The 23,720-nt window shown below is 35.3% G+C and overlaps 1 protein-coding gene across 14 annotated transcripts in view; it reads left to right on the forward strand.

Annotated features, from left to right (window-relative positions):
- Positions 1-23,720, forward strand: part of MIPOL1 (mirror-image polydactyly 1) — a 306,247-nt gene that overhangs the window by 270,222 nt on the left and 12,305 nt on the right. Inside the window, exon 15 of one of the 14 annotated variants that reach the window (XM_078053592.1) lies at positions 22,540-22,751. The exons of the other annotated variants lie outside the window; for them this stretch is intronic. Coding sequence (XP_077909718.1) covers positions 22,540-22,543 — 4 coding nt within the window. The 3' untranslated portion in view covers positions 22,544-22,751. Of the gene's footprint in view, positions 1-22,539; positions 22,752-23,720 lie in introns of those variants that run through there. 14 annotated transcript variants of the gene reach the window in all.

The following is a 23,720-nucleotide window of genomic DNA, read 5'->3' on the forward strand; positions in this document are numbered from 1 at the left end:
AGCAGGCTCACCACTCAGCAGGGAGCCCGATGTGGGACCCGATCCCAGGACCCTGGATCATGACCTGAGCCGAAGGCAGACGCTTAACCAACTGAGCCACCCAGGCACCCCCACGACTGTTTTTAATAGCAAACAGAAGCAATCCAAATAGGAGAGTAGTTGAATAAACTATGACATATTCACATAGTGGAATACAATGCAAATGTGAAAGAGAGAGAGAGAGAGAGAAAGAAGGAAGGTCTATAAACTGATATTGAGTGATTTCAGGACATATTCCTAACTGAAAAAAAAAATCAAGTACTTATAATATCCTACCTTTTATGTGAAAAATAGGCATAAAAGGGATAGGAAGGATAAACCCACAACTAATGAATTACCAGCGTTTGGAGGTAGATGGGAAAGAGATAGCTCCTAGGTCTGGAGAAGGGAAAGTACAGGGAGTCTAGGGTATCTTTTCATACCAGAAAGCAAGTACTCAAAGACTAACAGGGTCGTGTGAAAGGACACAGAAGCCAGCATGGAAAGGTTCCCACTGACCAAATCTGGCCAAATTTTATCAGTATTAGAGTAGATACTAATCCTTTCTTTATTTAAATTTTTATATTTTGTTTATCAAGAAATTTTTGTGTTAACTTTGATTTTTTAAAAATATTGGTTGAAATTATTATTTATTTTGATTACTGAGGTTTTTTTATACCCCCTTAAATTTTTCACCTGAATTGAGTGCTCCATTCATCTCACCCCAGTTCTAGCCCTTAATACTCTATAAAAGGTGAAAAAGACACTGCTGGAGGAAAAAAGAAGACACTCCTGGTTTACCATTATTCAAAAAATAATAATGAAAACTTACTAAGTTACCCTAGCTTGTATGATTTCTACTGACTGGTGTTTCATATTCAGAAATGATAGTACTGTAATAGAGCTGAACAGCTGTGGTTCTTCCACCCTATGGGATTTCACCAGGGTTTTCATTGTATACTATCCAGAGTGTCTCCCGTTGTCCGACTTTGTTTCCTATGTCATGTTCACTACCCGCACCACTTCTGTCAATTGTTGCTTTGTCTTTATTTTGATCATCTGTGTAGATCAGTCGTCATATCTATCAACAGTAGGGTGGTCCTGATTGCATTCTAGACCCAAAATGTTTATTTCCATTTGAGAATGTATGGTTTTTATGAATCAAACATAAATCAGGTAGAGAATATTACTGTGACGATGCTAGCTTAGTAAGTTGAATATTACTTTTACTTTGTAGGCCCTTGGCTTAGTCTGAAGTTTGAAGGTGCATTGAATATTATCTCCACTAGTCTCCCAAAGGATGTTGCCAGTCTTTTGAATTAAACTTGAATAAGGTTGATTTGTATTCCCTGTTAATCAAAATTTGAAATGTTGACATTAGAAAATTTCATTCAGTGCTAATTATATATGACTTTTATGAAAGTTAGGAAGGAAAGAATCCTACATTTTAAAGTTTAGTATCAGCTTAAAGCCCTATGAAAACAATAGTGAGTAGCTTAATAAGCCATCTTAATAAGATACCTTAATAAAACTAACCAGTTATTCTAGCTTGCTGCGTTTCACTTGGCAGTATGAATATCAGTGACTCACTTCCTCCATCATTAATTGAAACTTTTCTGGGTTTAAAATGATGAAAAAACTCAGCAGTGTTACAGCAGTGTTTCCCAGCCTTTCTTGACTCTTGAATCCCTTTGGTAGTAGTACATATTCTCTAAGTAGAATTGTGAGCATCCCTTTTGGTTGATATAAGAAAAAGAAGTTAATTTGCATTGATTTATAATTTTATTTAAGTACAATCTTTAATATTCATAATATGTAACACCACATGGTATTTGACTTACTTCAACCATATGAGAAAGAGCATAATTTATTAAGTTTTATTATGGTGTATTGTTTGGTTTAGGGACAAAATGCATATTAAAAAGTAGATTAAAATTTAGTAATATTAAATAACTGTTTGTGAGATGATATTTGGAATTCTTAACATTCTACCTTTAAAAGGAAATAATAGAAGCATCCATTTGCTGGAATATTTCCACAAATAACACATTACAGATATTTTGATCTTTACTTCCATATAAGACTAATAAAGTTTAATTATCATTCCAATATTTTTTGTTCTTAACTTTGTTTTCTTTAAGTAACACCTACTAAATAAGGTGATATGAGTAGTTTGATCAAAGGAACACAATTTAGAGAGCTGGTGAAGAGAATCTTGAGGTAAATTTACAGATTTATGCCCCACATTAATTTGTATTTCAGCATCAGTGTACTTTCTCCTTCCTCTAAGTATTCAGTGGTCCATTACAGGTGGAAATTAAACAATTTACAACTGAGGAAAAAAAATAGAGTCAAAACAACATGTTGACCAGCTATGCTCAACTGAGGGATTAAGTCGTGAACATGCTATGCTGATCTTTGCTTAACCTCCACCTTGCTCATTCATATGCACTCACAAGTTATCAAAGTAATCCACTTTAAAAGGCAAAAATGCTTAATAATGATTTTATATTTTGACTTCAAAAATAGAACTCAGTGCAGACATTACCACCTTTGACTACATGATCTCCTATGAATTTTTAAATTACAAAAGGAAAAAATGATGCTTTAGAGAATTTCATTATATAGTTTTGCACACCTTTTTTACTCTTGTCAATTTTAACACACTTTATATTGCTTAAAAAACATTTATTTTCTCAAAAAAATGTATTTAAAAATACTTTCATTATTTGTTAACCACCCCCCAACACATATAAAGTCCAATAAATTACCTGAATTAGTTAAATTAGGATATAAATTATTGAAAGAAAAGAATTGCTTGCTGGAAAAAGTGTGTATTGGAGCATACTAAATAAATGTTACTGGTTTCTTTACATATCTTCAAATAGAACATTTTTCAAAAAAAGGAAATTTAATAGTTCATTATAGAATAATTAACTGTATACTTTTAAAAATTAAGTAAATGTTTTTCTCATCATGAGCAAAGTATACAACTCTAAGACCTGATTTGCTTGTGTTAGTGGACTTGCTAATATTAGTCTTTGCTGGTCCAGCTTATACCGTTTATCTTTCCTATGCCAACACTCTAATTTTGCTCTGAAGTATTCTACAACTTGCTGTTATATGATACTAGCCCCAGAGCTAACTTTTCCATTTTATGAGTATGCTTAGTATATTCTGTAACTAATAAATCAATAAGGCCTTTTTGTAATGTACAAACTCCTATCTCCATGAAGCAATTATAAGCAAACTGCAAATGAACACATGAGTCCAAGAAAGTATGCTGTGATTATATTGACTCTGAAAACATTTGTCTTTCGTAGAATACAACATTTATTGTGTGGTATAAATTGGTCATAGTGTTGCTCATAATTTTTTTAATAATAAATCCAGTGAATAGTAAAACAATAAAAATGTTTATATCCTAGGAATACACTTTAATTATTCTGAGGAGCTACATGTTAGTGGTATCTTTGAACAAATTAATAAATATGAATCATATTTCTTATTTAGGGAATGAAACTGAGACCTGTTAATAAAATTTTTATCCTTAGTAATTGAATTTTATATTGGTTTCATACATTTTCTGTATCATATTATGATGGATAGCAAAAATGCATTAAAAACTTTTAAATAACATTTAAGTAACAATTTAAACACTATAAACTCTACATTGATTAGGTAAATGTGTTTAAAAGAGAATAAGATGAAAGCATTGAAGAATTTACTTGAGCAATCATGTCATCTTGCTCATTTTAAAATAATTCCTGCTTAATGTAATGTTTCATTACTCAGTGAAATTTGATCAAGTCTAAGATTGTACTTCCATAAAACATAGCTTTGATACTGTTTTCCTGAAAGATTTTATTACTTTCAGAAATAGCCCTTTTGACTACTAGTGACTGATTGTATTTATTATTGGTTTAATTGATGTAGATGTCCTAATTAGTTATTATAAAGTGAAAACCTAAATACAAGCCATTATAGTTGCGTTGGTTGAGGAGTAAACAGATGAGTTATAATAGCCATGCCAAATATAAATAGATTTTTTTTCTGATCTCAAAGCTGATGTTTCATTCTAAATAAAAAAGATGAAGGAGAATATTCCTAATGAATAAAAGGCCATCATTTAAATATTTTCCCATTTATAATTACAATAGCACTATCTTGAACAATTTTATTCATGTCTTCATTCAACAAATATTTTTTAAACAGCTACCATGTATCACGTAGTGACACTGTTAAGAGAAGAAGCTAGGACCAGAAGTATAAGTGGGGATTGGTCAGGGGAAAAGCTTCCATGTAGAAGCCAAAGCAAAGAACTTGGCACATTTGATACACTGAAGGAAGATCTTTGCGGCCAGAGGGCAGCTTGGAACATAAAAGGAGGATGGAGTTCTATGCAGAGTCAGAGCTTGAAGAACCTTGGGACCCTTGTTGTTTTTCTCCGTTAGTTTCCATCTTTAAACTTTATCTTACAAGCAGTGGAAGTCATTGATAGATTTTAATCAGGGGACATAGTCTCATTTGCATTTCTAAAAGATTTAAAGGCTGCTGTGTGAGGGATAAATTGTGGTGGGACAAAAGTGGAAGTAGAGAGACTCGTTAAGAAGGAATGGCACTGGGGAGAGATTGTAGTGGCTTGGACCAGGGGAGTGTCCTTGGAGATAGAGAGAAGAGGGACTTGAGAGCTGCGTGGCATCCAGACAGTAGCCTTTTTGAATGGGATGCAGGGTATCAAAGAGAACTCCCAAATTTGTGTCTTGAGCAACCTGATAGTTGGAAATACTATTTATTAAGAGCAGAGTTGAAATGGAAAGACATTTTTAACAAGTTTGAATCGTATGTGAGACATCAAGTAGGTATCCTTATTGATATCTTACTTTCTCAAAGGACTTACACTTATAACAGATAATCCTTCAAATTGTGAATAAGTCCATTTAGGAAAATACTTGGGATTTATATTAGTTATATTTATTATAAAAAATCCTAATGAAAAGAGGATAACCTGCAGTTCTCTTGTATGCTAATCATACCCTGAGGCTATATGAGGCCAGGTAACATCCTGTGATGTGTTTGATGTCTACAATACCAGGCATGATCCAAGAACACTAATTAGTATATTTTTCCTTCCAATAATATAGATCATTTTTATCTAAGTTTTCATCAAACCATCTTGCCAAGAATTAGATTAGGTTTTAAAACTCTGTCATTCGTACATATGTGTCAATATTTTGTACAAGAAATCTTCTTTGCTATTTGTATTTCCTGCCAATAATGAACTTTATCATATTAAAAGATATAATGGATACATATTAACCAGACAGGTATATAATTTGAAACCATAATTTTATGTTGTATTTTGTTTCAGAACAAAAAATGTTTTGCTTTTGAGATTTATATTAGTTTAGTTATCTATTGCTATGTAACAAATTACCCTAAAACGTAGTGCATTAAAATAATTACTATCTCACAGTTTCTGTGGGTCAGGAATCTCAGTGCAGCCTAACTGGGTCCTCTGACTCTGAGTCTCTCACAAGGCTGCATCATCTCAAGGCCTGACTGGTAAAGATCTACTTTCTAGATGATTCACATGGCTGTTGTCAGGATTAAGTTCTCACAAGCTGTTAGACTAAGGCCTCAGTTCCTCCCACACTCAAGACTTCAAGGCCTTTGGTTCCTTGTTATGTGGGCCTCTCCATTATAGCATCTCACAACATAGCAGGTGGCTTTATCCAAAAGAACAAGCAAGGGAGCGAGAGAGAGTGAGTTAGCTGAATGGAAGTCATAGCCTTTTGTTACCTAACCACAGAAGTAATATCCCATCATTTTTGCCATATTCTATTCATTAGAAGCAAGTCAGTAGGTCCAGTCCACACCAATGGGGAGGCGATTACACAGTGGTGTGAATACTAGGAGGTAGGAATCATTGGGAGCCATGTCAGAAGTTGCCTTCAACAAAGTTTTTTTTAAGTTAAGTTACTTTTATTGGGCCTAATGTAGCTGAAAATTGGTGGTCTGTAAGACATTCAGTTAATCATATTGCTTTATGAGCAGTGACAGTTGTGGGAAAATGAACAACCACAGTCTGACCTTAGGATACCATCACAATCCTCTGAAAATCTACAAGAGCCTATCTAAGTAAACCAAAGGTCATGGCGGGGTCAAAACTTCTAAAGAAACCAAGGTCTGACCCAAAATTAAGTACCAAAAATCATACATATTCAGAAACTAATAGATCTTGAACAGGGCAGTTAGTTGGATCCGTCTGTGGTGCTCTTAGTCTGGATCGCTTCCTACTTACAAATTTCAAGTTTAAAACTCTAAGTGCAGCTAGCTAATGTAAGAAACAAGGAAGGAGGAATTAGATTTTTACTTCTTTTAAATGAAGGTGAACACAGAGAATCTGAGTCAAGATTTAAGCCAGCCCTACTAGTAAAAATGAGAAAAATAAAATAATGGCCCAGGGGTTGGGGGAAACACTCAGCTATGGTAAATGTAGAAAACCAGTCTATATTATTTGAATGTATGTTGAAGTGTAGCAATTGTATTGGCACTTCAAATCCATTTATTATTGATATTGATGCTATGACTGATGTTAAGCATAGTTTAAAAAATTCAATAGCGATGGAAATTCAGTAAAAAATTAAGTTATCAAATATAAGTATTTAAACACTGAAGCTTATTTTTAAATGACAAGGAATTGTAATAATTAACATGAAAGATTACCAAAAATAAGCTGAAATAATAAAAAGTGTGATTATTACCATAATAGAAATGTCAGTGAGTGGACAGCTGTTAAAATATTTTGATAAAATCATACTAAAAGGAGCTTTAAATAATGAAAGAGAGTAGTACCTGCGGAGCTTTAAATAATGAAAGAGAGTAGTACCTGCGCTTTTCTATGTACTTTGGATTATCTGAAGGTACTTAGAATATTTTTTGAAACTATTTCTTCTGCTCTCCCATTCAAATATTATTTTAATCAAGTATATACTGTTCATCAAGCATTGAGGTAGACACTGGGTATCTACCCAGCGGATATCACAGGTAAATAAGATTAAAGGCAGCATCATCTGCCATCACTGAGTTTATTATAATCTGGGAAAGGATATTGACAAGTAAACAATAATTATAATAGGAGAAATATATGATACTGTAGGGGCACTAGGAAAACTTGGGTCAGTCAGGGAAGGTTTTATAGTAGTAAAAAGCATGCATGTTCCATTAACTCTGTGGGTTATGTTTCTAGTCTTTTTTTTTTTTTTTTAATTTTATTTATTTGACAGAGAGAGAGAGAGCACAAGCAGGGGGAGAGGCAGAGGGAGAAGCAGACTTCCCACTGAGCAGGGAGCCTGATGCAGGACTCCATCCCAGGACCCTGAGATCATGACCTGAGCTGAAGACAGACGCTTAACTGACTGAGCCACCCAGGCACCCCATGTTTCTAGTCTTGATTACCAGTTAGAAGAACATGCTGTAGAAAAGGGTCTAAAATTGAAGATTCAACCTCTTCCCCAAAATATGATTTTGAAGTATCAAATATGCAATGGCATATGTACAATATTCACCGACTAAAGAAATAACAACACAGAACCTAAATAGACCTACATCCTTCATTTAAAGCCCTTGGGGCTATACGTTGTGTTTCAGAGTTTAGAATTTTTCAAATTTTATAAAGGTAAAATGATATATATTTTCTCTTTTATTATGTAACACCAATTGTTCTAGAGAAGCACAATTTAATGAAATATATGAATTGTCACCCTCGATCAGGTTTTCCTTCTACATGAGTTTGCAGCAAACTTATAAAAATCTTTTGGCTTTTAGGAGCTTTATGAATTTTGGAATTACACATTAAAGGATTTCACATGAATATAGCCTCCTTTTCCATAAAAAGGTAGTTGGACCTGATAAATTAACAAAAAGGATGCCTGGTGAAGATTTTACATTATTGTTATACCTTTAATATCAATCATTGAAATTAAGGGGAAAGATCTCACCACTCCTCTATGGAGGTATATTGACTATTCCTCAGTAGTGGTGAGTATCAGTGAAAAAAAGTAGAGAATATTTCTAATGGCTGCTTTAAAAGAGTATGTCTAAGAGATTATGGCATATCAAAAGTCGTTTAATTTTTAGGGACAGAAGAATCACAAAAGAGTGAGAACTACTTTAAAATAGGAACTTTAATAATTTTATTGAATATGAGCCTCTCCAAGCTAATATTTATGCCAAAGCTCTGGTCAGGGTAGTTGTGTATATGCTGCTTTATAATACCAGTGGATGCAGTAACTTAATGGACTAGGCTGAGTTTATTTTCAGGAATTTGTCACAAGTGGAACTTTTTACATTTCAACATTTTCTCCAAAACTTTATTTCACTGTAGTTAAAGTTTTTTCCTGGAATTTCGTAAGTCAACTAAGTTCCATGTTTAGTGAGATACATAACCACCTATTAGTTGGGTTAAGTAAAAAGAACACACATTAAAGATCTTTTGAAAGAGGGGTTTGTGGTTTTATCTGGAAAAGATGTCCTTTTATTACAAGCTCCAGCTAGCTTTTGAGGCCTGGGCCACTAAAGGAGAAGACAAACTATAGAAACAATTAAAATTATTTTTTAGAGCATCAGGTTTTCATTGGAGCCCAAATGCAAGCTGTTTTGGCCTACTCCCTAAAGACTTTTTCCTCACAATTCTGTGAATGTGATCACTGTTTTAAGCAAAGCATTTTGCCTATCATGAATAAGGATTTATACCGATGTGGGCAAGAAAAGTCAAGGCAAATGTGTTTGTTTTCATAGTGCTGAAAAAATTAACTTTGAAATTATAGTCTCTAAAATATTATCAGCTTCCTTACAGACTTTCAAAAATATAAGCACCAATTATTAATTTCTAGCCAATGCAAAACATTATAAAAGTATAATTTAAATCTTTAAATTGCTCTATTACATCTTTTACAGACTAGAGTGCAAATTCTGTGAGAAAAGAATTTGGGCTTATTTGGGTTTGTTTGTTTTTTTAATGTGCTGTTACAAACAATGTTACAAGTGAGCAGCCTTCTTTAAACATATTTGTATGTAGTTTTTCAATAGATCGATAGGATAAATTTCTATAAATGAAAAAAACGTAAGTTTCAAAAAAGTGTGCCTTTTTAAGTATTGCTAAATTGTTGTTTTAAAAAGTTCTTTGACAACTAATAATCTATAAGAATGCTATTTCCCCAAGCTTTACTACTATTTAATATTATTAAGGTTTTTAATCTTCCAATCTGAAAGATAAAATATTACATCTCATTTCAATACGCACTGCTTTAATTACGAATGAAGTTAAGCAGCTTTATATATTTTTATTTACAATATATTTTTATTTGAACTGCCTGTTCATGACTTTTTCCCATTTTTGTATTGGATTGTTTATTGATTTTTAAGACCTCTTAGGATAGTAAATAAATCAGCTTCTTATTAAATGTACTGTGAACATTTTTCCTCATTTAAAACTTTGCTTACATTATTTTTTTTCAATAGAGAAGTTGTGGGTTTTTTTTCTTTTACAATGTCAGATTTGTTATATTGTAGGTATTGTATGATAACTAAGGCAGCTTGCCATCTCTTGAGTTGCTTATTTGAGGTTTTTTGTTATTATTATTTATGATTATCTGCCTAGAAAATGCGTTAGATATTTATAGCCATGCCTTTGTGTTCTTTTTTTTTTCTTTTAACAAAAGATTGTTTTTATTAGTTAGTAGTCCAGTGGGTTTTTATACGTTAATACTAATTCAGGTTGGTTTATCTTTGCAAATAAGCTATTTAGTCATGTTCTTCAGCCATAAATCTCCCCTTCCAAAGTAAATATCCTGCATGGATAGAACAAACAGGATCAAAACACAATGAGAGGCTTGAGTACTTAGATGCTGGATTGGCTTCATTAGGGTGTGGGAGATGAAAGGGAAGTACCTGAGAGAGCCTTGACTGTGTAAGGAAATCTGTCTCTTTCAATTCAAATCATCTTGTTAAATATTGTAAATACTTAGCAAAATTATACAGCCTTAATATGTGATGTTAAAAAACAACGGAATAAATCTTTGTATAGCATACATCCCCTTAATTTATTTTTCTGGGAAATTCCTAGCTATGAGAAATAAAATTATAAAACTGTGAATAGTATATCGGGGCACCTGGGTGGCTCAGTTGTTAAGCGTCTGCCTTCAGCTCAGGTCATGATCCCAGGGTCCTGGGATCGAGCCTCGCATCGGGCTCCCCACTCAGCGGGAAGCCTGCTTCTCCCTCTGTCTGCCACTCCCCCTGCTTGTGTTCCTTCTCTTGCTGTGTCTCTCTCTGTCAAATAAGTAAATAAAATCTTTAAAAAAAAAAAAAAAAACTGTGAATAGTATACATACTGAATGTAAATACTTTACAGCCACATATAACTTTTAAGCTCTCTGTCAGTCTCATAGGATTCCCACACCTGGAGAGAGGTCAGCAAAAAATAAATGAGAATGGGAAGAAAAAGAAAGAGGTTACATTCAAATAATGCAATATATGTTAAGAAAGAAAAAAAGAAGAAGAAGAATGTAGCAGGAGGGGAAGAATGAAGGGAGGGGAGATCAGAGGGGTAGATGAACCATGAGAGACGATGGACTCTGAAAAACAAACTGAGGGTTCTAGAGGGGAGGGGGGTGGGAGGATGGGTTAGCCTGGTGATGGGTATTGAGGAGGGCACGTTCTGCATGGAGCACTGGGTGTTATGCACAAACAATGAATCATGGAACACTATATCTAAAACTAATAATGTAATGTATGGGGATTAACATAACAATAAAAAAATTAAAAAAAAAAAGAAAGAAGTTACATTTTTCTCTTTTAAATGCCCCCTTGTTCACTTTAATAGTTATGTGCATGTGTTCATGTTTACCAAGAGATATATTAATTAATATTGTTTTGATAGGCCACACATTTGAAAATGCTTTTTAATCATAATATATATTTTTTCAAATAACTGAAACAATTTACATTAATTTTTGAAAAAAATTTAAATATCACTAAGCAACTTGGCATTTTTACAAGATGTTTTCATATAATACATACAATTTTATAACTTAATTCACTTAATATATGATGAATAACTTTATGTCTAAACTTTATGTATAATCTTTCACTAAGTGGTCTAAATGGCTCTAAATCTATTGTATGGTTGTACCATAATTATTTAACTAATTCATTATTGTTACTATTGAGTTGATTTAAAGTACTGCTACAGTGAACATTCTTGCAGCTAAATATTTGCACATATCTGCAGTTACTGCAGGGGACACAAATTCCTGGAAGTGGAATTACTGAGTTAAAAAGTAATTGCTAGAAAAGGTTTCTATTAATTAGAAAAACAGTTATACTATTTATAGAAGTGCCACTGAAGAACTGCAGATTTTAAATCTCTTCAGGTACATGGAAAAGAGAGAAATATGGTGCTGAGTGTTTTTTTTTTTTAAAGATTTTATTTATTTTTTTGAGAGAGAGCACATGAGAGGGGGGAGGGTCAGAGGGAGAAGCAAACACCCTGCCGAGCAGGGAGCCCGATGCGGGACTCGATCCAGGGACTCCAGGATCATGACCTAAGCTGAAGGCAGTCGCTTAACCAACTGAGCCACCCAGGCGCCCCAATGTGCTGAGTGTTTTATAGTAGATTGGTAATATTTCATCTTGTCCTCTAATAATAAAATACATTACCATAAGTACTTTCTATGGTAAGAATGACCTAAATTATAAAAGCTGTACATATAAGGATATATAGTGATAGCAGGAATTTAATTTGGATGTACTTCTTATGGTACGACTAAGAAAAAAATTCTTTTAATTTCGATACTTGTTAAAATATGGCTTTTTTATAGCCTTCAAAGACGTTGGCACATAATAGAGCAGAATGATGTGAAGCTGAAGAAAGGAGAGTGCATCCCATCAAAGAGCTGCCTTACAGTAGTTCAGATTGAGAAAGTTTAGACAGGAGTTAATAGCTTGCTTTGAGGATAGTAAGTCATCTGTTCTCAGCAAGCATGTCAAAATAGTGGACCAGCCTTTTGACAGGTTAATATGAATGATTTAAGACTTTGGGTGTATGTACATAGCATTAGAAGCACGCCGCCTATGAAAACTTTTTGGCAAAAAGGTAACAATTATGAGTAAGATGAACTCTTTCAACTGTTCCTTTACAGCTGGTAATACCTTTCCTCCTAGCCATTTCATTGTCAGCCTTAATACAAAAAGTTTCTTGGTCTGACTACATACTACATGGAATTAAAAACAAATTCTCTCTTCTTGAAAAGATATGGTATTTTAGAAGTGTGGGGAGGAGCAACAAATTTGGATTTTATTTCCATCTGTTAGTGTTATTACAAGATACAGGGAAAGACTTTGTAAAAACTCACCAAAAAAAAAAAACACAAAAAACATTGTATCATGTACTTAGCACTCTATTAAATTTGGCAGTGTAAATAAACAGTATGCTATAAGGCTCCTGCCCATAGGAAGTTTAGGGCGCGTGTATTTAGTTGTTTCCAAATACTGCTGCAGTAAATATACTTCTAGCTAAAAATTTAGAGAGGGCACAAATTCCTGGAAGTGGAATTGTTGGGTGCAAAACAATATGACATCTTGTATCTGTATATAATGCCAGTAGTATATTCATATATATATTTCACCTTGTTTTTTAAAAATCATTTCATAGAAGAGAATGGTAGTGAATAACCAATTAATTGTTCAGTGCAGGTAATATAGAGAAAAGGAAGGCCTCAAGGAAATTGAACTTGGCCCTCTGGAATGAGTGGGATAGGAATAAGCAGAGAGGAAAGAAGAGAGTGTAGAAGAGAGAAACAGCATAAATGAAGCAAAGGTACGCATATGACTATATTTTATGAGAGGAGATCGTAGAGAGGGCCAGCTGGCAGAACAGCGGTCCCTGTGGGGTATCAGACAGGCGAGAACACCCGAATTCCTGAGAGCCTTCCCGAGGATGCAAAGGCAGTTCGATTTCATGTGATAGGGAGTAAGAAACCAATGTAGAGTTTTGAAGGCAGCAAAGAAAGAGCGTTTTAGGAACTTCGGGCTCTCTTAGCACTGTGGAAGATTAATTGAAGCAGGCTGGTTTTAGAAATAAAAGTACCAGCTAAGAAGCTGTGATAATAATATAGTACAATAATAACAGACAACTGGTGTGCTGGTGTAGGTTGGTAGCAGGGAGAAGGGAAGAAAGGGATTCATATCAGAAATACTATAGAGAAAAACTATGATTTGGTGACTAAAGAGATGTGAAGGGTAAAGAAGTAGTCGGTATTTTAAGATTTTTCTGGCTAAGAGATAGAAACGACACAGTGCCATCAATACAATGTCTTTAGTTCAATGCTAAGAACTAATTTCATTTTCTTTCTATGTAACCCTAACTTATAAACTTATGAGAAAAAATATTAAGTTGAGTTTGAGAACAGTACTGTCAGATGGCAGATATAAAACTCATCAAAACTGGCTTCCAGAAACTGAAAAGCAAAAGAAGGGAAGGCTTCCAAGGATTCTTCTCTGGGAATAATAGAAATACCCATGAGACTGTCTTTGGAATGATAGCAATTTAGATTATATAACCCTGTTTCCCACATAATTAAACTCTTTTTGTGGAGTTTAGTGCTAAAAGTCAGAATGTCCAAAGTTATTCTGAATGATAAAGATTATTCTTAAGAGCTGTATCTCAAGCCATTCAAAGTTAGGCCAAATGTCAAGGCTGTGGTTGGAGGTGTCATTCTTCAAAAGGCAATATGTAACTCCTCTGCTGGGCAGACAGCAGATCAGTTCGTGAGGTGATATCATTGGTGATATCCGAATTCTCTGAACCAGGTTGGTGGGCGAGTATTTAAAAGTCCAGATATAAGCAGCTGAGAGCAGCATATAGAAAGAATTTTTATAATTATTTTGTTTCAAAATGCACATAATGAGGATAGGCTACTAGCACAGATTTACAAAAATTATTCATTCATATCATCTAGGTTATTTACTCAAATATTTTTTTTAGATTTTATTTATCTATTTGAGAGAGAGAGCGCAAGTGGTGGAGAGAAGCAGGCCCCATGGAGTGGGGAGCCCGATGCGGGGCTCTATCCCAGGACCCTGGGATCATGACCTGAGCTGAAGGCAGACGCTTAACGAATGAGCCACCCAGGCACCCCGTCAAAGAAATATTTCTACTCGGGACGCCTGGGTGGCTCAGTCGGTTAAGCGTCTGCCTTCGGCTCAGGTCGTGATCCCAGGGTCCTGGGATCGAGTCCCGCATCGGGCTCCCTGCTCCGCGGGGAGCCTGCTTCTCCCTCTGCCTCTGTCTCTCTCTCTCTCTGTCTCTCATGAATAAATAAATAAAATCTTTAAAAAAAAAAAAAAAAAAAAAAAAAAAAAAAGAAATATTTCTACTAAATTTAGGTAACAAAACACATACCAGAAGATGTAAACACTACCATATTGCCCAAACCTAAGCTAATCTAAGGAAAAATAACAATAAATTATAATTCATGTATCATGCTTTGTAGAATATTTGAAAAACTTGTAGGATTTTACCAGGAAGTGGGTTTGAGGCTCTTTTCTTCACACACATATGAGAATTGCTCTACCAATTAAGAAAAGAATAGTTTTCATTGGCCTTACAAATTGCTCTGTATGGGGTGCCTGGGTGGCTCAGTCGGTTGGGCGTCTGCCTTCAGTTCAGGTCGTGATCCCAGGGTCCTGGGATCGAGCCCAGTCAGCATCCAGCTACCTGCTCAGCAAGGAGTATGCTTTTCCCTTTGCCTCTCCCCCTGCTCGTGCTTTCTCTCTCTCTATCAAATAAATAAATAAAATCTTAAAAAAACAAATTGCTCTCTAGTACTTAGTAAATCAGAATCATAAATATACAAGGCCTTATTATCTTTGCTGCCAAATATATGGTAGTTTCTAGAATATAAAAATCTGTGTGTATTGTTAACAGTGCAAATACTATAAGTCTAAAGGAAATCATATGAAAAATATCCTGGTGAATAAGTTACTGTAAATAAACTAACATAAATATAATTCACATTTAAGATCATTGTAACTCAGTCTCTGAAGCAGTTTGCTAATGTCCTGTCAGCTCAAAAAAGTTAATGTATCCCTATGTCACTAACATACTACCAATGAATAATCCTGATACTGAGAATAAAGCCCATTAATCCCTAATACTAACACTTTAACACATATAAGAAAGATGTATGTGATTTAATTTCAAGTCTTCTATGGTGCTTGAGAAGTATTAACTGTGAAGTGAATGGATATTAAAGAATGGAAATTACTTTTACAAGTGGCATATAAAAATCAGAAATCAGAAAGAAATGAAGATCAGTCAGAAATGCTCATCTTTCTGTGCATCCAGAATTCCTTATCTATAAAATACAAAATGTGTGTGTGTGTGTGTGTGTGTTTGGAATAGACTGTTTTTAAGATAGATGAAAGTATAAACCTCTTTTATATATGTGGTGTTGATCTTTATAACATTTTCCCTTTTATATGTTGTTCTGATGGCAATTTTAGTTAAATAATGTATGTTCTATGACTATTATATGTCATAATCTTTTCAGAGAAATCTGCCTTTTCATGGTTATATTACTTTGCTGAATTCTGATGTTTTAAGAAGATTGATTTATTTATCTAAAGAATTTAGGACTCTATATAAAATATATGAGTCTGATAACATACAGTTTTTAAGCTGCCAGAAATTAGCAATGACTACCTAGCAGCCTAATAATACCACGAATGAGATTAAACCTCAAATTTCTATTTACTATATCCTTATCTTGAAACCAAGGATCAGTTCTCCATAGGAAAAAAACTTTAAGGAAATATAATTGAGCAGTTTTCAAAACACTTAGAAAGAAACAACTTATCACTCTTAATTTTCAACAGAAGGCACTCTGAAATAGTGAAACTGATATTTTAAATTAGACAATGATACACCAACAGACAGTCCATTTCAATTTAAAAGAAGTAAAGAACTTCTATGTACTTTCAGATGTAACTTAAGCAAGTGTTCATATGGATTGTCCCAGAAGCTGGGGAGCAGGGACAGAACACAAAAGCCAGAATAAGAAAAGGAAGAGGAATCTTCCCACAAATCTGCATCCTTTTTCAATATACCACTATCATACCCTGTTTCAGTTCTTAGAAATCAAGAGTTTTTAATGAAATAATTAAAATGGTTGACCTTGTTATCAATTTGTTTATCCCATATTTTGCCATGTGTCTGTTTATTTTTTACTCTGATGCTTTTCCCATAGAAAATGCATCAGTAAGGGCACCTGGGTGGCTCAGTTGGTTAAGCGTCTGCCTTCAGCTCAGGTCGTGATGTCAGGGTCCTGGGATGGAGCCTGTGTCAGGCTCCCTGCTCAGTGGGGAATCTGCTGCTCCCTCTGTCTCTGCCCCTCCCCCTGCTCGTGTGCATGCTCTCTCTCTCCCAAATAAATAAATAAAAGTCTTAAAAAAAAAAAAAAAAAGATGATGCATCAGTAATCCACATCCATGGCAACTTCATTCCTTTGCATGCTTCATTTTTGTCTCCTTACAAGTTATGAAATCAAAAAGAAGAGGTGACAATACTGGTTTTCAGAATCAGTAATTCGTTGTTATCACATTAACTAAATCCCTCCTGAAGCAGAAAGGATAACCTTAACTTAGTTCTCACTTAGGGTGAAGTTTCATTTATGATCTTTCCCACCAAGCTCCCAAACTCCCTCCATTTAAAATGGGAGGAGTCAGGGCGCCTGGGTGGCTCAGTCAGTTAAGTAAGCATCTGCCTTTGGCTCAGGTCATGATCCCAGAGTTCTGGGATCAAGCCCCACATCCAACTCCCTCCTCAGTGGGGAGCCTGCTTCTCCTTCTTCCTCTGCCACTTCCCCTGCTTGTCCTCTCTCTCTCCCTCTGTCAAATAAATAAATAAAATCTTTAAAATATATATATAAAATAAAATGGGAGGAATCTATTCAGATAACTGCTGTATTATTTAATGTTCTTCTGCAAGGGCCCTTGACTGAATAAAACATTTACTATAAGTCTCCACATGGAGTAGTTTGCTTTTTATTCTTGAAAGCTACTTTTAGGGGTCATCATCAAAATTTCAATCCATGTTTTAGAGTTGAGATTGTAAATGAAATTACTTCTTATTCCCTGTGTGTGTACACGTGTGTATAATATCTATTCATAAACAAATAATATCCTGTTGATTTTTGAGAGCCTGTTCTGCTAGTTACCAAGTATCAATGATGAACAAAATACACATTTTACTTGCCCTCATGGAGCCTCATGGGCTTGTTACTGGTATTGAGTTTTCTTGGGAATCTTACATAGGATTTGAAAATCCTCTCATAGACAAAGTGAAAGAGTCCAATAAAATTGTCACTTGATCTTAATTCATCCTATTATCTCAATCACTTTCTGATGTTAAGGTAGGTGCTTAAGTGAAATACTCTATTATCTTCTATAAGTACTTTCCTAATAGTATCATCCACTCTACTAGCGCTGCCGTAGACTAATTGGAATCCAACAGACTATCTAGACATCTAATTTACTAACAAAGTCTTAATTAAGCCATGGGTAAAATTATACCAAAGTTATTATTTTAAAATCCAAAACTTGAAATAAAATTACCTTAGAGATACTATAACAAAAAAATATAGCTCTACTCTTTCTCCATGTTCTAATTTTAAAATGGGGTGAAACAAAAGTAAAGAATGCAGTTTTATATATTTTGTTATATGTTTAACTTTTTTTACTAGTCTTCTAAATTAATACTAATGATACTATGATTGATTGACAAGCCTGATTATTCAAGGTTACATAGAACACAGCAAATGTTAGTCTACATTTAAAATAGAGTTATGGGACACCTGGGTGGCTCATTCGGTTAAGCATCTGAGTCTTGATTTCAGTTCAGGTCATGATCTCAGGGTCATGAGATGGAGCCCCGTGTAGGGCTCTGTGCGCAGCATGGAGTCTACTTGAGATTCTCTCTCTCCCTCTGCCTCTGCCCCTCCCTCTGCTCACACTCGCTGCTCTCTCTTTCTCTCTCTCTCAAAATAAATAAATGAAATCTTTAAAAATAAAATAAAATAAAGGTAACTTTTCGGCATCTTGTCTACCTTAGATACTAGTGACATTGAATAAGGAATATCCTATATCTAATCTAAGCACAGTTGAGTGTGCATGTACTAAGATTTTTTTATGTTCTTTTTAATCTCAGAGATAAATCCAAGTTTACTGCTTAATTTCTGAATGAATGAATGATATTCTTTAAAGATAATGATATCGTCTAAGTGATAATGCTTTATATAATGAAATATCTGAGGAGCTAAATTATTCTATCCATATTATTTGTATCCGTTGTTAGTTACTTGAAATATTTTTTAAACAGGAAAATAGTTTAGGGGAAATGATTGAATCAGATTTATCTTGAAATTTATGCAAGAAATCAACAAGCTAATTAGTAAATGGTTAGTAATGATGCTTTAAAACTAAATATTGTTGACTGCATGTACCCAATTTGTTTTCATTTTCTTTTTTTTTTTTTTTTTTTTTTTTTTTTTTAGTGATGCAGATCCAGCCAAAAATACCACTTGACAACAAACAGGGACAGTTTTGTATGTAGACAGAGATAATAGTCATATTCCTGGTTTTCATATAAGAGATAATGCAGTCTCCAAAATATATCTGTTTTGATAACTGTCTATAATTTTATATCTAAAATTTCAGTATCAGAAATTCACAGATTTGGGTTTGTTTCATAATAAAATGCAGATACTCTTATAGCCTTTTTTTTCAATCACATAAGATTGTTCTCAAAAAACTTTTTTTTTAAGGCTAGTATTAAGAGTCAAAGGGAGGAGAATGTGAGAGGTGTGAGAGGACTGGATTCCTTTTTTTAAAAAGATTTATTTATTTATTTTAGAGAGAGAGAGGGCGCCTGGGTGGCTCAGTTGGTTAAGCAACTGCCTTCGGCTCAGGTCATGATCCTGGAGTCCCGGGATCGAGTCCCACATCAGGCTCCCTGCTTAGCAGGGAGTCTGCTTCTCCCTCTGACCCTCCTCCCTCTCATGCTCTCTGTCTCTCATTCTCTCTCTCGCAAATAAATAAAATCTTAAAAAAAAAAAATTTTGAGAGAGAGAGCAAGTGGGGGGGGGGCGGGCAGAGGGAGAGAGAGAATCCTGAAGTGGACTCCCTGCTGAGTGCAGAGCCCAACCTGGAGCTCTATCCCAGGACCCTGAGATCATGACCTGAGTTGAAATCAAGAGTTAGCTGCTTAACCCACTGAGCCACCAAAGTGCCCCATAGAAGACTGGATTCTTAATGGGAAGTGAAAGAAGTGCCATTGGGTCAATTTCTGCTCAGCATTGGATTTAATTTTGGGTTTTGGTTGTGGTTTTCTCTCTCTCTAGAGTTCTCTATTACTGGTGGAATTCTGTTTTAATAATTATCATTATCAAATTATTTTAGGCATAGCTCTTTGAGAAATAAAGGCAAACTTGGCCACTCTTACAGTTCTGCCCCATGCCTGACCCAAACAAGATAAATGTTACTTGGACTGCTTTATTAGAGGTGTAGGGAAGACATGACCCCAAATCATTTTGAGAACCATAATAATTTGGTAAAGTTTATTTCTTGAGTATCATCTTGTGTTTGGAATAGTGGAAGTTGTGAAAACTATGTATACTCAATTTACATTACTGATTTGAAAGTTATTTTTAGGTCAAAACTAGAGCCAAGAATGCACAGCTTTTGCTGAATGTAGGCCTTTTTACTGAATGTATTTAAACAAAACCGAGGCATGTACTCTGCTCTAGCCTACGTAGGCTGTAAGTTTACCAACATTTCAGTACTGATGGGAATTCTTAAATCTCATGACAATCATAAAATATTGGAGAGACCTGAATCAAGTAAGTAGTAAGAGAGCCTTTTTAAATGCATTTTTTGGTTTCTCCTTAATATCAAAGATTTTATAAGGATTAACAGGGGAGACAAATGCTTGATTCTCATTGTCACAGTATATCCATGTAAACTTATCAATGACATGTTAACCAAGCTAAGATTTTTGTTTTTAAACATTTATTTATTTAATTAGTTAGTTGAGAGTGTGGGGCAACTGGGGGGGAGGGGCAGAGGGAGCCAGAGAGAAGCAGACTCCCCACTGAGCGCAGAGCCCTAGGTGGGGCTCAGTTCCACAACCCTGAGATCATGACCTGAGCCCAAATCAAGAGTCAGCCGCTCAACTGACTGAGTCACCCAGGGGCCCCAAGGCTAAGATTTTTTTTTTTTTTTTTAATTTATTTATTTGACAGAGAGAGAGATAGTGAGAGAGGGAACACAAGCCGGGGGAGTGGGAGAGGGAGAAGCAGGCTTCCCGCCGAGCAGGGAGCCCGACGCGGGCCTTGATCACAGGACCCCGGGATCATGACCTGAGCCGAAGGCAGACGCTTAACGACTGAGCCACCCAGGCGCCCCCAAGGCTAAGATTTTTAACACAATCTTTTATCAAGGCTTTTAAAAGTTTCCCTAGTCATTTGCATTAGTAATATTTTCTAAGAAAAAGACAAATATCTTTTAAATCTGTTTTATAATTAATATCTTGGGGTGCCTGGGTGGCTCAGTTGGTTAAGTATCTGCCTTTGGCTAAGGTCATGATCCCAGGGGCCCGGGATCAAGCTCCATGTCAGGCTCCCTGTGTGTGCTCTCGCTCTCTCTCTCTCAAATAAATAAATAAATAAATAAAATCTTAAAAGTGGTGCTCATCTGAAATTCCTATTTATCTACTTATAATGATATATTTGTGATGTCCTTTTCAAAATATTTTATATGAATTTAAATAGTAAATAATTGTCCTGTATCTTCTTTCCTTCAGTAAATTGGCCTGGTTATAATTACTTTGGCTTTCTACATTCCTGCCAGTATCAGTTTTTCCCTCATTTTCTCTAGTATAATTACATTTGAAATCTTATTTTAGCTATTAATGTTATAATGTCCTGTTCCAGGTAAATAAATTATGCCCATTTCCAAATTAACCACAATTTAATTTATTTATTTATAGAGTAACACTGAGTTTGCTAACAAGAATACAAAAATGTTTTAGGCTTTAAATTTTATAAAAAATAATATCTGTTTCTAGGTCCACATCTATATAATAGTGAACCTGTTCAAAAAAAATGATGTCTTTTTTGGTAAGGCAAAATGCATAATACCATCATAGTGTTGTTAAGTTGGTAATATTTTGGAATTCATTTTTTGCTTTTAATAAAGAATGACTCATGGACCTCTCAATGAAGTTTTTCAGTAAATATATCTTGAATGTTGAAACACAGGTAGACCAACCCTCAAAATTAAATTTAAAAATAGAGTAAGTGCTATGTGCTGTGGACCATACTAGGAATGATATCAGCTTAAGCAAGCAGTGGCCTACAAACTCATCATATTTGCCAAATATCATCACAGCCCAGAAACTCTGTTTCCATGCCACAGATCATCAGGTAGACCTATTTGGGTATCTGTTAAAGCCCAAATTAAGCCCTTTAGGTACTTAATTGAAATAGTTAACAGTGCTTTTGGATGGCACCCTACAGCCAGTCGAGTTACCATAGTTGCAGACCCCCCAAGTCACTCACTGATGTACCCACTAAGAGCTTATCCTCGGCAGCCAGGCTGATCCCAGTTACCATATACTTTGCAAGTCTAACTGCATCTCAGGAATTAACCTCTATAACTGATAGGTAAGGAGGAAGAACTCTAAAATATCTTGATTTTGACAGACTATCTCAAAATATCTTTGTGGACAAGATCAAGAAGTGACTGCACAGTTCGGATAATCCATAGTTAATCGAATAGGAATACATATTATGACCCTGTAGGGATGTCTCTAAGAGTTTGTTTCAGTACTTTTTTGTTCAACATTTTTTAATACCTAAGTTAAAAACATAAAAGGTAAGTTTATCATAAGTACAAAAAGTAATAAACTCAAGATAACAAAAGATGTTAAATTGCTGGAAAAATTAACTAAATTTACCAAGATGGGGGCACCTGGGTGGCTCAGTCCATTAAGCGTCTGCCTTCAGCTCAGGTCTGATCCCAGGGTCCTGGGATCGAGCCCCACATCGGGCTCCCTGCTCAGCGGGGAGTCTCCTTCTCCCTCTCCCTCTGCCTGCCGCTCCCCCTGCTTGTGCTGTCTGTCGCTGCCAAATAAATAAACTCTATAAATAAATTAATTAATTAATTTACCAAGATTAAATCTGACATGGATAAAGGTAAAATCTTGCACTTTTTTAATATCAGTATTGTGGAATAAAAATGGCCATGAATTTTTTGCAACTGCTCCTGTCAAAAGGTGGAATTTATTCCCCCACCCTGGGAATCTGGGCTGGCCTGTGACTCCCTTTAACCAATAAAATAAACCAAGTGATGTACAACTTCTAAACTTCAGTATTTCTCTTTTGCTGATGTGTTCCCTAGGTGAGTAAGTCTGAGCTTATCTGGGTGAGAATGAGATACCACAGAAAGAGAGAGCCCCAGCAGAAGTCAGCACCACCTGTCAGGCCCATGGCCACCCGCCCAACTGACTGCAGCTGAATGAGTGATGCCAGGAAGGGCTGGCAGAGTAAATTGCCCAGGTGCTTCAAACCCAAGTTGACAAAATTAAATAAAATAGCTGCTGTTTTAAGCCACCATGTTTTCTGTGGTTTCTTGTGCAGCAGTAAATGAAAAAGATATATTAATTGTATATGTCCAAACTAGGAGAGACTTCGCTTGGCTTGGGAGGCTAAGCAGGCTAGGTATTAGTGATATTAGTATTAGTGTTAGAGTATTAGTGTAAGCTGATAGTGAAACATGTCAGCATTAAAATAGAAGTAAAAGTCTAAATCAAGGAAGATATCAGTCCCACTTCCCTTTATAATGATTAAACTGGATTATTATATAGGGGCAAATATTTTTTTAAGATTGTGTTTATTTATTTATTTTAGAGAGAATGAGAGAGCGCAGGGGGAAGGGGCAGAGGGTCAGAGGGAGAGAGAGAATCTCGAGCAGACTCCCTGCTGAGCGTGGAGGCAAGCGTGGATCAAGTCCCACATTGATCCCATGACCCTGAGATCACTACCCAAGCCAAAATCAAGAGTTGAACATTCAACCGACCAGGCCACCCAGGCGTGCCAGGGCCAATATTTTTAAAGACACTGGACAAACTGGAGAACATGCACAAAAAACATGAATAATAGTGAGCAGTCTGCTAACTTTAAGGTACCAGCCTTTGAAGACTGGAAGTGTAATAATAAAAATACCGTAAATAAATAAATAATAAAATACCATAAAGACATGACCAGCTCTCAACATTTTGACGACACCTCATATGGAAATCAAGTAGGGTAACCATTTGAAGGGTAGGTCCAGGTAGGTGAGTGGGAGATTCAAGGAGGCAGTTTCCAGTTAAAATAAGGAATGATTTTTGGCCATATAATTATTTATTCAATTCCCTATTCTTACCACTCCCCATTGTTACTACCTTCTTCACCATGACTTTTCAACCCACTCTCCTATCTACTCCTACCCTCACCTTTTCACTTATAAACTCTTTCTTCATTGTGTTTCAGATGTAAATAGTCTTCTTTTCTCAACTTCATTCTTTCCTCATATAATAT

This window comes from Halichoerus grypus, chromosome 8 (genome assembly GCF_964656455.1).
Source record: "Halichoerus grypus chromosome 8, mHalGry1.hap1.1, whole genome shotgun sequence".
In the NCBI taxonomy this organism is placed as follows: domain Eukaryota; kingdom Metazoa; phylum Chordata; class Mammalia; order Carnivora; family Phocidae; genus Halichoerus; species Halichoerus grypus.